The following is a 15,208-nucleotide window of genomic DNA, read 5'->3' on the forward strand; positions in this document are numbered from 1 at the left end:
TGGGCGATAGCACAGAATAAATAATAGTACAGAAGACTCACTCTCTAACAAAACGCGTCTGTCACGATCAGCACAGATATGGCCGCTAGGTGGCGACAGCGCTACGGGCGGCTTATGGCAAACCCCAGACTTGGGGTCGAACCGATGTACTTTTAGCTACTTGTAGCAAAGCGACGAAATCGCGGAGTGAACCACGCCTGGCGATACTGAAAATTTCTGGATTCTGATATATGAGACGACTTATTTTTTCTAAGTGGCCAGTTCCAGAATTTTTCAGTATGCCCTAAGTATTTGAGATAAAATTTTAACCGAATTCAGTAGTTATAACTTACATCTCCGTTCGTCGGGCTGATTATTGTTGTCCTCTTCCTTCGCGTTGTCCTTATCTCCCCTCTCCTTCGCTGCCTCTATCTCCTCTCTCGTCTGGTTGACGTGGCCGAGGCATCTGCAAACACCATGATTATGTTAAACGGGTCCACGGCTACTGTTGCCATAGCAACCGGCCCAGTATACACTAGCTACTCACTCTCTCGCCTCCCTCGCGTAGCCGCTGACCACCAGCTCGCGCGTGCCCGCGTGCAGCGCGCGCGCTAGGTACCAGCGGAGGCGCGCGCGGCCCCACGGCTACTGTTGCCATAGCAACCGGCCCAGTATACACTAGCTACTCACTCTCTCGCCTCCCTCGCGTAGCCGCTGACCAGCAGCTCGCGCGTGCCCGCGTGCAGCGCGCGCGCTAGGTACCAGCGGAGGCGCGCGCGGCCCCACGGCTACTGTTGCCATAGCAACCGGCCCAGTATACACTAGCTACTCACTCTCTCGCCTCCCTCGCGTAGCCGCTGACCAGCAGCTCGCGCGTGCCCGCGTGCAGCGCGCGCGCTAGGTACCAGCGGAGGCGCGCGCGGCCCCACGCCTACTGTTGCCATAGCAACCGGCCCAGTATACACTAGCTACTCACTCTCTCGCCTCCCTCGCGTAGCCGCTGACCAGCAGCTCGCGCGTGCCCGCGTGCAGCGCGCGCGCTAGGTACCAGCGGAGGCGCGCGCGGCCCCACGCCTACTGTTGCCATAGCAACCGGCCCAGTATACACTAGCTACTCACTCTCTCGCCTCCCTCGCGTAGCCGCTGACCAGCAGCTCGCGCGTGCCCGCGTGCAGCGCGCGCGCTAGGTACCAGCGGAGGCGCGCGCGGCCCCACGCCTACTGTTGCCATAGCAACCGGCCCAGTATACACTAGCTACTCACTCTCTCGCCTCCCTCGCGTAGCCGCTGACCAGCAGCTAGCGCGTGCCCGCGTGCAGCGCGCGCGCTAGGTACCAGCGGAGGCGCGCGCGGCCCCACGCCTACTGTTGCCATAGCAACCGGCCCAGTATACACTAGCTACTCACTCTCTCACCTCCCTCGCGTAGCCGCTGACCAGCAGCTCGCGCGTGCCCGCGTGCAGCGCGCGCGCTAGGTACCAGCGGAGGCGCGCGCGGCCCCACGCCTACTGTTGCCATAGCAACCGGCCCAGTATACACTAGCTACTCACTCTCTCGCCTCCCTCGCGTAGCCGCTGACCAGCAGCTCGCGCGTGCCCGCGTGCAGCGCGCGCGCTAGGTACCAGCGGAGGCGCGCGCGGCCCCACGCCTACTGTTGCCATAGCAACCGGCCCAGTATACACTAGCTACTCACTCTCTCGCCTCCCTCGCGTAGCCGCTGACCAGCAGCTAGCGCGTGCCCGCGTGCAGCGCGCGCGCTAGGTACCAGCGGAGGCGCGCGCGGCCCCACGCCTACTGTTGCCATAGCAACCGGCCCAGTATACACTAGCTACTCACTCTCTCGCCTCCCTCGCGTAGCCGCTGACCAGCAGCTAGCGCGTGCCCGCGTGCAGCGCGCGCACTAGGTACCAGCGGAGGCGCGCGCGGCCCCACGCCTACTGTTGCCATAGCAACCGGCCCAGAATACACTAGCTACTCACTCTCTCGCCTCCCTCGCGTAGCCGCTGACCAGCAGCTCGCGCGTGCCCGCGTGCAGCGCGCGCGCTAGGTACCAGCGGAGGCGCGCGCGGCCCCACGCCTACTGTTGCCATAGCAACCGGCCCAGTATACACTAGCTACTCACTCTCTCGCCTCCCTCGCGTAGCCGCTGACCAGCAGCTAGCGCGTGCCCGCGTGCAGCGCGCGCGCTAGGTACCAGCGGAGGCGCGCGCGGCCCCACGCCTACTGTTGCCATAGCAACCGGCCCAGTATACACTAGCTACTCACTCTCTCGCCTCCCTCGCGTAGCCGCTGACCAGCAGCTCGCGCGTGCCCGCGTGCAGCGCGCGCGCTAGGTACCAGCGGAGGCGCGCGCGGCCCCACGCCTACTGTTGCCATAGCAACCGGCCCAGTATACACTAGCTACTCACTCTCTCGCCTCCCTCGCGTAGCCGCTGACCAGCAGCTAGCGCGTGCCCGCGTGCAGCGCGCGCGCTAGGTACCAGCGGAGGCGCGCGCGGCCCCACGCCTACTGTTGCCATAGCAACCGGCCCAGTATACACTAGCTACTCACTCTCTCGCCTCCCTCGCGTAGCCGCTGACCAGCAGCTCGCGCGTGCCCGCGTGCAGCGCGCGCGCTAGGTACCAGCGGAGGCGCGCGCGGCCCCACGCCTACTGTTGCCATAGCAACCGGCCCAGTATACACTAGCTACTCACTCTCTCGCCTCCCTCGCGTAGCCGCTGACCAGCAGCTAGCGCGTGCCCGCGTGCAGCGCGCGCACTAGGTACCAGCGGAGGCGCGCGCGGCCCCACGCCTACTGTTGCCATAGCAACCGGCCCAGTATACACTAGCTACTCACTCTCTCGCCTCCCTCGCGTAGCCGCTGACCAGCAGCTCGCGCGTGCCCGCGTGTAGCGCGCGCGCTAGGTACCAGCGGAGGCGCGCGCGGCCCCACGCCTACTGTTGCCATAGCAACCGGCCCAGTTAACACTAGCTACTCACTCTCTCGCCTCCCTCGCGTAGCCGCTGACCAGCAGCTAGCGCGTGCCCGCGTGCAGCGCGCGCACTAGGTACCAGCGGAGGCGCGCGCGGCCCCACGCCTACTGTTGCCATAGCAACCGGCCCAGTATACACTAGCTACTCACTCTCTCGCCTCCCTCGCGTAGCCGCTGACCAGCAGCTCGCGCGTGCCCGCGTGCAGCGCGCGCGCTAGGTACCAGCGGAGGCGCGCGCGGCCCCACGCCTACTGTTGCCATAGCAACCGGCCCAGTATACACTAGCTACTCACTCTCTCGCCTCCCTCGCGTAGCCGCTGACCAGCAGCTAGCGCGTGCCCGCGTGCAGCGCGCGCACTAGGTACCAGCGGAGGCGCGCGCGGCCCCACGCCTACTGTTGCCATAGCAACCGGCCCAGTATACACTAGCTACTCACTCTCTCGCCTCCCTCGCGTAGCCGCTGACCAGCAGCTCGCGCGTGCCCGCGTGTAGCGCGCGCGCTAGGTACCAGCGGAGGCGCGCGCGGCCCCACGCCTACTGTTGCCATAGCAACCGGCCCAGTATACACTAGCTACTCACTCTCTCGCCTCCCTCGCGTAGCCGCTGACTAGCAGATAGCGCGTGCCCGCGTGCAGCGCGCGCGCTAGGTACCAGCGGAGGCGCGCGCGGCCCCACGCCTACTGTTGCCATAGCAACCGGCCCAGTATACACTATTAGCTACTCACTCTCTCGCCTCCCTCGCGTAGCCGCTGACCAGCAGCTCGCGCGTGCCCGCGTGCAGCGCGCGCGCTAGGTACCAGCGGAGGCGCGCGCGGCCCCACGCCTACTGTTGCCATAGCAACCGGCCCAGTATACACTAGCTACTCACTCTCTCGCCTCCCTCGCGTAGCCGCTGACCAGCAGCTTGCGCGTGCCCGCGTGCAGCGCGCGCGCTAGGTACCAGCGGAGGCGCGCGCGGCCCCACGGCTACTGTTGCCATAGCAACCGGCCCAGTATACACTAGCTACTCACTCTCTCGCCTCCCTCGCGTAGCCGCTGACCACCAGCTCGCGCGTGCCCGCGTGCAGCGCGCGCGCTAGGTACCAGCGGAGGCGCGCGCGGCCCCACGCCTACTGTTGCCATAGCAACCGGCCCAGTATACACTAGCTACTCACTCTCTCGCCTCCCTCGCGTAGCCGCTGACCAGCAGCTCGCGCGTGCCCGCGTGCAGCGCGCGCGCTAGGTACCAGCGGAGGCGCGCCCGGCCCCACGGCTGCGCGCGCCCGTCTACGGTTTGCCAGAGAGAGCGGTCCAGTATGAGCGCGCCTAGGCGAGGGCAGGTACTGCAAACAATATTTTTTTCACAACACCTATTCGGAAAAGAGCTTTTTCTTGCCTGCTAGGAGGGATCATACATACATACATACATATAATCACGCCTATTTCCCTATCAAAGTGGCACTTTTCCTCCCTGCTAGGAGGGATAAAAGTAACACTTTTCTGTTCAAGCACACTATTTTAAAAAAATTATTGCACATTATTTTTTTAGCTTAAATAATCTGTTTAAGCATCAGATTGTGTCAACACTAAGATTTTTTTTATTTTCCTCATAGTTGATGTGAAAAGCAGTAATTATTTCGTCTTGGGCGTTAACACTTGAATCCCTCATTACGCTCAGGATTGAATGTACGCCCTTGACAGAAATATATCATTTTGATCCCTTGTAACACAAACTACTATTTACTTTTCTTACTTGATAAGTAAATAGTAATTACATAGAATAAAAATAAAAATAAAATAAAACTAAATATTTTCAACCATAGGGCCAAAACACAATGGTGCAGTGAGAGAAAAAATAACAAGTTTATCTCTTTTGTTCCTTGAAAGGGAAAGAAAACAGTTTTTTTCTTTACCATTGTTCATAGTATGTGTAATATTTTGTATGACGGTAGATTGAAGTAATACATATAAACGGACTCCCTTATTCATAAACGTTTACTAAAGTTGACAAGCCGATAACGATCGTTTGTCCCTTTCCATCATACCAATACGTCGGAAAGGGACAAACGATTATTATCGGCTTCTCAACTTTAGTAATAGTTTATGAATAAGGGGGGTAGTACTTACTATCCCAACGCTCTGAGGTCTCTTGGCGTGAGGTACCGCAATATCATCAGTAGGACGTCATCTGAGAGGTCCAAGAGTTGGACCCCTTGGACCCCGTTAGGGTAACGCTTTGAAGGTGGTGTTTCTGTAAACAAAAAAATAGATGACGTTATCAATAAAAAGGGACCTTATTGTCGATGGCGCTTACGTCATTATTAAAGGGGCCCACTGATTAACAGTCCGCCGGACGGTATCGGCCTGTCAGTGAGAACAAAATTTTGACAGTTCCGAACAACTGACAGGCCGATACCGTCCGGCGGACTGTTAATCACCCCTTAACGATGCACCGATATTATTATTGTCTGTATCTTTAGGTATTAATAAAAGTAAACAAAATCTACCTTCAAATGGCTCCTTAAGCCAGTTGAGGGTAGATGAAAACATTACCTGATGAAACAATGTAGGTTAAAGACGGGTCATTCAGTGACAGATCCAGGCGGTTTTGTATTTGGTCGGTTAACCAATAAATGTTATAACTACCCGAAAATGTACAAATGGTTTGTTTACTTTTATTGAAATACCTAAAAGATGCAGAGTTATAGTACTATAGCCAATGTATTTACAAATATCTGAACAAAGCGTCCATTATCAAGTCGTTAAAATGCTTGTTCAGATAATTCTGAGCAATATGAGCGCTCCAATACATGTGATGGGGTACTTTATCTCTGACGCAAGCACTCAACCTTTGGTTCGAGTACGAAATAAACAAAAACACGAAAGCCTTTATAAATAGCTCTCCCGGGCGGATCGATAATGCAACAGGCTGCATGCAACAACCTCTTCCGTCCCCCTCTGACGCTGTCCCTCTCACGCGACCTACATCTAGCCTCGTGCCGCCCAATGTACAATAGGATGTACACTCAGTTTCGATGGAATGTCAACCTTCATTAAAAACAAAGAAGGTAGCATTTCGTTTGTATCGTAAAATTTTCGAACAAATGAAATTCAACCCAATTGAAAATACAACAAGATTCTAACTTCCTTGGCTATAATTTTGTATGGTGGGCGGCACGAGGCTAGAGGTAATTGTTAGAGATGCACCCGGATATCCGGTGCATGAAATAAAGCATCCATCCTCTAGGGATTAATAGAAAAACGTAGAGAGCAGTTATTTTTAGTAGAGATTCACCGGATATCCGGTTACAATCCGTTATCCGGTTACTATCTGGTATCCGGTTACTATTCGGTATCCGGCCCAACCGGTAATTATTTTACTATCCGGCCGGATACCGGATGGTGACCTACAACCGGCCGGATACCCGATAGTAACATTGCTTGATTTCGGAGTATACAAATTGGATTTAAGAAACAGACACGGTCATTATCGTACTTGTTTATTAAGTTAAAACAGTTTAATAATTCCACTAACTTGCACGCGCACGCATTTCGAACCTAGAAATGAGTCCGCGCGAACGTTTACTAGGAAACAGGTCAAACCTGCAGAATGCGCACCTAAAAAACCGAAATGTAGGTATAGTTCCGCTGGTTGAATATTCGGCGGCCGGATACCGGATATTCGGCCGATGGTCATGCCGAATATCCGGTACTCGTATCCGGCCAAACAACTGTCCGTTGCATCTCTAGTAATTGTATTACGGAGTACTACGGCCAAAAAGTGGGACCGAGAGGGAAGGCAAACTATAGTAAGATGATATTATTGGTCACGTGTTAATAGGGCATAGACTAGGAATCCACTAGACCGTGTTTAGAGCAATTATTCCATGCAACCGATGATGCCAAAAATGCGAGGGTGCGCGGGACGAGGTGAGCGAAGTCCCGTGCCCTGATTGGTCCGTTCAAAGACACGGACGTCACACAAAAACACTTTCGACTCGATATGTTATAGATTTCAGACTCCTGAATCAAGGATCTAGGGGTGCTAATACTAGTAATAAATAAATAAATATAAATTATAGGACATTTTTACACAAATTGACTAAGCACCACGGTAAGCTCAAGAAGGCTTGTGTTGTGGGTACTCAGACAACGATATATTTAATATATAAATACTTAAATACATAGAAAACACCCATGACTCAGGAACAAATATCTGTATCATTATACAAATAAATGCCCTTACCAGGATTCGAACCCGGGACCATCGGAGAGTAATACTTTGTTATCTAGTACAAAATCAGTCGACACACAAGGGACTCGGCAACAGTGGTAGCAACCTTAGAGACTTTTGTTCTGGACTCTGAAATCTATAACATATCAAAATCTCAAAATATTTAACTGAAACCACATTTTCCATACTTTAGGTCCGGGGTCCTTTGGAATTTCCTGACAAAATTCTTGATTAGCGAATATTTTTCCTGACGCTCATATCGGCGTGGGGGGGGGGGAGAAGGGGGCTAGCCGTAAGCGACATCTATGTACGCTTGATAAACTGTTTATTGTTTTGAATTTAGGCACAGAATTAAAAGTACTATCGTACAGAAAGGAAATTTCCTTCAAAAACGAAGTTTGACAGCGGTTCAGGGTCGAATGATGCTGTCTCTTTCTAATATATGGCACTATCCCTTTCGGCTATTTAAGGTTGTCAAAAATCAAATGATTATCTTATCTGTGGTCGTGCACGCAAAAGGAAGTCAATTGGTGCCAACCCTAATAATTGCTCGGAGCAATGCTGAGCCGAGCGGAGCCGAGTTTGACCGAAGTCAGGAGTTTCGCACCCCTGATTTAGGTAAGTTTTGAATGTACATATGTAAGTTAATTTGAATAATGTACCTTTTTAGGTATATAATAGAAAAGTCTGATAATTCACTAAAATTCCTGACATTTTAGTATTCCGGCCGCATTCCTGACAAAATGCAAAAATTCCTGACATATCAGGAAAATTCCTGACGTCAGGTAATCCTAGGTGTTAAGGGCCCCACTGTTTAACAGTCCGCCGGACGGATTCGGCCTGTCAGTTAGAACAAAAAGTTGACAGTTCCGAACGACTGACAGGCAGATACCATCCGGTACTGTTAATGAGTGGGCCCCTTAACGGACTATCTAGTTTTAGGGTTGGCTACATGTAGTGTTGCCAGATCCAAAAGGCGCTATTATCGGGAAACAATATTAATTTTTCGGGATTTTGGGACTTAAGTCGGGAAAATAAAATACATTCAAAAGTAACTGTATTAAAAACAACGATATTTTACATTATTGGCACTACGTCAACTCGCTCGCTCGACGACAGTTCGGAACTTGAAATTGTTGTTTTATAACGTGAAGCTGTTTTTCGGGACAGTTTGCACTTTGTCGGGAATCGGGAACACATGCTAAAAATCGGAAGAATCCCGCCAAATCCTGACCATCTGGCAACCCTAGCTACATGATATTGATTTGTATTATGGCCTGTTTATACATCATTGATTCTTCTTCCTCGGACCTCGTTCCCTCAATGCTGAGGATCGCGACCACATGCAACATCTCTCCATTGATTGCGGTCATAAGCCAACTGGACCGCACGTTGCAGGCTGCCGCCACTCGTCTTCTTCATGGCGTCAGACCATCTCTTACGAGCCCCACCCTGAGCGCGTTTGCCATTCATTCGCCCCAAGATGATACACTTCTCCATATCATGCATTGGTGATCTCATAATCACACATCATTGACTAGTTTAGTGCGAGTTCATACATCATTCATCATTCATCATTTCAGCCTATATATGTCCCACTGCTAGGGCATGCTCCCGGGGATTCCCGGTCCTCATATTCCCGGGAATTCCCGGGAATTTTATGGTGTCAAAAGAACCGGTACTGAAGACCCGGTACCGGTACTTCCCGGTTCTCATCATATGACTATTTATTCTCATTTCAATAGTAGTAATGTTTTAGTAATTTAGCTCGGGACATTATATAACATTTAATAATGGTGCTATGAAACGGGGGACCCAAATAACCCGTAAAACTAACCTAGTAAAGTAGGCATTCGTGCAGGCAGGCCGTGCCGTCATATAGTGCTGAGTGCATCGACTACGCTACGGCCGTGTGGCTCGGCCCAGACGGAGGCAATGTATGCCGGTAAATTTCGTAAAATAGGTTGGAACGCCAATTAAGTGTTTGTTTATAATAAAATAAGTCATTTATTAATTCCTATGCAATTATTTATATGAAAATAAGTCATTCATAAAGATTGTACGCTAACAGAAACAATTTCTTAAAAGTAATCAAAAGATTCCTTGAGAACCGGGAAGAACCGGGAATCCCGGTTCCGGCCATGCCCAGAACCGGGAAATGAAATTCTTGGTACCGGGACCGGTACTGCATGCCCTACCCACTGCTGAGCACAGGCCTCCTCTCATATATTAGTCCCCACGCTAGCCCAATGCGGATTGGGGACTTCACATACACCTTTGAATTTCTTCGCAGATGTATGCAGGTTTCCTCACGATGTTTTCCTTCACCGAAAAACTAGTGGTAAATATCAAATGATATTTCGTACATAAGTTCCGAAAAACTCATTGGTACGAGCCGGGATTTGAACCCGCGACCTCCGGATTGAAAGTCGGGCGTCATATCCACTCGGCCACCACTGCGAGTTCATACATTTGCTAATAAACGCAAGTAAACTTATAATTTTATTTGTTCCCTAGTTATATATAAATATATCAATACCACCCAGTCACGTTTCTGGAATCCTAAAGATACATCACATTGAGTCATGAAAAGGACTCGCGGTCGTCACTCCCGAATTATCTCTGAAAACATCTTATTTAGTGTTAGGGGTCATCCATTAATTACGTCACACGAATTTCTAGGTTTTTTGACCCCTCCCCCCCTCCTTGTCACACTTGGTCACATTTGGCAAACCCCCCTAGTGTGACGTCACATTTTTTCTACGAAATCGCCAAATCGAATTAAGTAAATACCTAAGTATTATTAATATTTTATCAAAATATTTTTGACGATATAAATATTAGTAATTTTATAACCCAAAACTGCTTAGGAAAGAAAATCAAACGAATAAAAACGACTATCGTTTTAAGAACTTGTTATTTAAATGTACAGCGAATAAAATAATTTAAATAAATTTTCGGTTACTGATGAAGTTAAAGTGACGTCACAAAGTTTGTGCCTCCCCCCTCCCCCATGTCACAATATGTCACATTTTCTTGACCCCCTCCCTCCCCTAAACGTGTGATGTAATTAATGGATGACCCCTTAGTAAAAAAGCTGATTTGGCCCGGTAAACACGTGTGGATTAAATGCTACATCTTTTGACTACTCGTGAGTTTTTGAAAAAACCGGGCAAGTGCGAGTCGGACTCGCGCACGACGGGTTCCGTACCATTATAATGCAAAAAAAAAAGCAAAAAAAAAACGGTCACCCATCCAAGTACTGACCACTCCCGACGCGCGACGTTGCTTAACTTTGGCCAAAAAATCACGTTTGTTGTATGGGAGCCCTATTTAAATCTTTATTTTATTCTGTTTTTAGTATTTGTTGTTATAGCGGCAACAGAAATACATCATCTGTCAAAATTTCAACTGTCTAGCTATCACGGTTCGTGAGATACAGCCTGGTGACAGACGGACGGACGGACGGACGGACGGACAGCGAAGTCTTAGTAATAGGGTCCCGTTTTACACTTGGGTACGGAACCCTAAAAAGTAGAGATTTATTTATGTACCTCCTACATGCATTACGCACATACCCAATATTTGCTCACTTGCGTATCGAAAGCAACATGCCAAATCGTTGATATACCGAAATGTATGGAACAAAGCAAACACATATTAGCTCAATAGTGGGACCGGATTTTTGCACTATAAGTTTTGATAATTCTAAAGTTGAAAAAGTGATACTTATCTGATATGGGACATATTTTTAAGCATATTTGCAATATATGATGAAAAGTTAGAACGAGCGTTAGATATAAATTAGGTATTTATATATTTTTAGTAATGATTTTTTAATATTGAATTAAAGTGCAATGTTTAAGTTCCATTGTTTATAATATGTATGACGCTTTATAATGTAAAATTATTAGAAATTTTTTTAACGTGCTTCTTTGTCAAACTACAATTAGCTTATTATTTTGTCGATATTGAATTAAAGTTTAATAAATCCACAACAACATATCTCATTTTTTAAGATAATAGGCAAGCTAAAAAGCTAGAAGAATAAGATATATGCTCTAGAATTCATATGCGTTTTTTGTCCTATAAGATCTAATATTGAATTAGAGTCTGTAAAAATAAGTCTATTACTATAAAATAATATACGCAGCCATATTATGGAAAGTAAGAAATTTCTGCGTGTAGCTTGCATTGTAATAGTAAAATCTAGTTAAAAAGGCGCGAAATTCATACATACGCCGCGCTGGTCCGTCAGTCGCCGGCGCGGCGCTCGAGAGCCTATCATAGCCTACCTATACTTCGCCCCTCGCCCCACCTCCCGCTCAGTAACACTGTCTGTCTTTTCTTATCATTCATTTGTTTGTTTACCGTGCTACATGTGCACGGTAAATTAGATGCGGACATTACGTGAAATTAAAATATCTTATTACGTAAAAATACCTACAGCTGGTCAATCAGATCTTGGCAGTAGAAAGAGGCGGCAAATTTGAAAAATGTAGGCGCGAAGGGATATCGTCCCATAGAAAATTTGTGTTTCGCGCCTTTTTTTAGTGACAAGATTTGCTTGACCAGCTATATTTCATTATCTTGACTAATATTGTAATAAAAATGTACAAGATTTTCACAACTATTTTTTACTATACATAGTTTGTAAAAAGAACGTCTCATTTCAAACATAGACAGAGAGAATCATCATACTATCTTTGACTTACACTAGTACTAGCACCCAAAAGAAAAGGATGAATATAGTTTTTTGTTTTTATTTACTGACAAATGGTTTGACCAACTATACCTATTTCTGGTTCCTATTGTCATGTCCTGTCCTATTCAAGGTCAATATCATAATATGTATATTATAAACCAACTGCTCAATATTACACGGTATACATCCTGAATATACAATAAGGTAAGTGAGGCCACTTACCTTATTGTATATTCCGTGTGGGCCGTATATGCCTATATACAGCCCACCTTAAATTAAAATGGTTTTTTTTTAATAAACAGGATATGAAGTATGAAAAACTCATTCAAATAGGTTTCTCATTTATTTAAGTTTCTTCATTATACCAAAATAGTTATAAAAATATTACGATACTCTTGGAAAATATACCTTAAAAGTCCTATTATGGGCCTTATTGAACACTAGCAGTGTATTACTTAATCCCGCAAAAAATAATCATTTTGACAGTAGGTAATAACAGATTTTATTGTTTTTAACTTAAGAGTTATACATATATAAATAACAATATTTGATACTTCATAACAGGAGGATTTATTTATAATAAGTGAAAATAATTATTTTGGGCCTTAATAACTAAAGATATAAAAATTGTCTAGTTTACGCGAAAATAGTAGGTAACTAAACATAAATCTTTATTAGTTATAGTAGTATCATCTTTTAACATCTGGGGGCACGGCAGTGCCCCTGCCAAGACGAGCAAAGCGCAAGGGCACTATCTACCTTTTCTCGAAGCGCTTCGTCGTTTTTTGGAACCCTCATAACTTGGGGTTGGATTATACCAGATAAACAAAGTTCTCGGACTTATTAAGCATATCAATTGCATAGCTCTTATACTTTAGATTTTATTCATATCTAAAAACTTCGATTTCGTCACTGACTCACTCACTTGATGATCATCAATACCGGGTACTTCCTGAAGTCCTCTAAGAAGCTGAAATTTGGTATGTAAGATAGTTTTAGTACACAAACAACAAATAAATTCAAAAACTTGAAATTTTTTATACCTAAGGGGATGAAGAGGGGGTTTAATTTTGTATGGGGAATCAATAATCGCTGAACCGATTTAGTTGAAATTTGGTATGTAGATAGGTATTGTTATGGGGAAGGATATAGAATAGATTTCAACCTCAAAGTTTACCCTTACGGGGTGAAGGCAGATTTTAACTCCAAAGTTTACCCTTACGGGGTGAAGGGTTTATATGGGGAATCAGTAAGAAGTACATTGTGTAACAAATGCCCCCAGATACTTATTTCAGGATTTTTAATAGTAAATCACCCCCAACCCTTTAAATTAGGGCATGGAAGATTGTCATAAGCAACTTACAAAAAGAAGTGAAATCCCACCAAAAACATTTTGATGTAAAATGTTGCCCAAACGAAACCATAAGGCTCGCACTGTCAAAAAGTTATCAGATCTCTTGCCAAGCTTCTAACTCTACAAGCCCTCTAACTTTACTAGCCCTACACCAAAAGTATGTGGCTTGGCCGTTTCATTTCTACAAGAACTACTGTAAGTATAATACAAAAACCACCCAAATGCGAATCGGACTCGCGTTCCAAGGGTTCCGTACATTACACAATTTTAACAATATATATGAGTAAAATGTCTTTAAAAAACCCGTAGGGATCGGAAAACTAGGTACTTAAGTCCGACTCACGCTTGACTGCACATTTCTAATAGGTTTTTCTGGCTTCTATAGGAAAAGAGCTAATATGTGTATTTTTTTCATAATTTTAGACCCAGTAGTTTCGGAGATAAGGGGGGGGGAATGGTCATTTTTTGCGTATTTTCTTAAATAACTTCTAAACTATTTATTTTAAAATTATGAAAAAATATATCTGAGGTTCTCACAATGAGCCCCTTAATTCGATATATAACAAGATATAGTGTTTTTTTCTTCTATTTATCATTCATCTCAAAAGTGACCCCTTTATTTGTGACGTCCCACGGTCAAAGGTACCTTATGGCGGGTATGGAGTTATGCTTACCCCAGTAATCTACAATAAATAAGCTATCGATAATACAAAAGAAGAGATATGATTTTTTTAAAAATAATGTTGTGAAATGAGCAACTTTACGATACAGAAGTTTTAAGTTTAGCCGCCTAAAAAACTATGTTCCTGAAGTAAGTTACATAGTTGACTACAAATAATAAAAATAAAAATAAATAAAATAGCCTTTTATTTCGACCTTAAATTTTTAAATGGTACATTTTGTCATGTTATTGGATATTTGTCATGTTATTGGATATTTGTCAAATTATTCATATTAGTCAAACATATTACACTATTATTATTATTGTTTGTGTCTACATTTATTGTTACTAATTATTATAATTTTTGAATATTTAGAATAAGGTTGTTTGTCATTTTTGTTAGAGTTGACATCGGTCGACTTGCCTCCCGGCATAGGCCTCCCCTAAGACCTTCCATTCCTCTCTGTTCGTTGCTCTTCTTGTCCATGTCCATGTTGGTCCAGCGATAGCTCTAATGTCGTCTTCCCATCTGCGGTATGGTCTGCCTCTTTTCCTCTTCCCGTCTTTGGGGTACCAGGTTGTAACAATTTTTGACCATTTTTGTCCTGGCTCTCTGAGCATGTGTCCGGTCCATTTCCATTTTAGGCTATCTGTTACGTAGGATACATCCCTTAAATTTGTGTTTTTTCTTATGGTGCTTAGTCTTATTTTGTCTTTCTTTTTGATGTTGAGAATACTTCTCTCTATGTTGTGTTGACATACTTCTAGGGATTTCCTTTTTTTTTGTGTTAAGGCCCACGTTTGGCAACCATATGTCATGCTAGGGAGGATGCAAGAGTTGAACAGTTTACTTTTGTGTTTTAGTGGGATTTCCGGGTTCTTCATAACCTCTTTCCATGACCAGTATTTTTTCCATGCAATACACACTCTGTTTTCTGTTTCCTTGTCATTCTGGTGTTCTGGAGAAATTATTTGTCCTAAATATGTGTATTCATTTACGTATTCTATTATGTTGTTGTTTATTGACATTTCAATTTTTTGTCCATTTGTCATAAGTTTAGTTTTTTCGGTGTTGATTTCCAGTCCCACTTTCCTGCTTTCATAAGAAAGTTGGTGAAGCATTTCCTGCAAGTCATCTGTGTTTTCCGAGAGAAGTATGAGATCATCAGCAAATCGCAAGTGGCTCAGCAACCTTTCATCTATTTTTAAACCATATTCTTTCCAGTTGAGGTTTCTAAATACCTGTTCTAAAGTTGCTGAGAACAATTTAGGTGACAGTGGGTCTCCTTGTCTCACTCCTTTTTTCAGTTTGAATTCCTCGCCTA

The 15,208-nt window shown here is 45.8% G+C and overlaps 1 protein-coding gene across 1 annotated transcript in view; it reads right to left on the reverse strand.

Annotated features, from left to right (window-relative positions):
* LOC134677346 (uncharacterized) overlaps positions 1-15,208 on the reverse strand; it is a 47,836-nt gene that overhangs the window by 15,519 nt on the left and 17,109 nt on the right. The window contains exons 2-4 of the mRNA XM_063535781.1: positions 5,057-5,180; positions 4,105-4,272; positions 333-445 (exon numbers count right to left, since the gene is read on the reverse strand). Of these exons, the coding sequence (XP_063391851.1) occupies positions 333-445; positions 4,105-4,272; positions 5,057-5,180 (405 nt within the window). The remainder of the gene's footprint in view (positions 1-332; positions 446-4,104; positions 4,273-5,056; positions 5,181-15,208) is intronic.

The sequence above is a fragment of the Cydia fagiglandana genome, chromosome 26 (genome assembly GCF_963556715.1).
Source record: "Cydia fagiglandana chromosome 26, ilCydFagi1.1, whole genome shotgun sequence".
Lineage (NCBI taxonomy): Eukaryota > Metazoa > Arthropoda > Insecta > Lepidoptera > Tortricidae > Cydia > Cydia fagiglandana.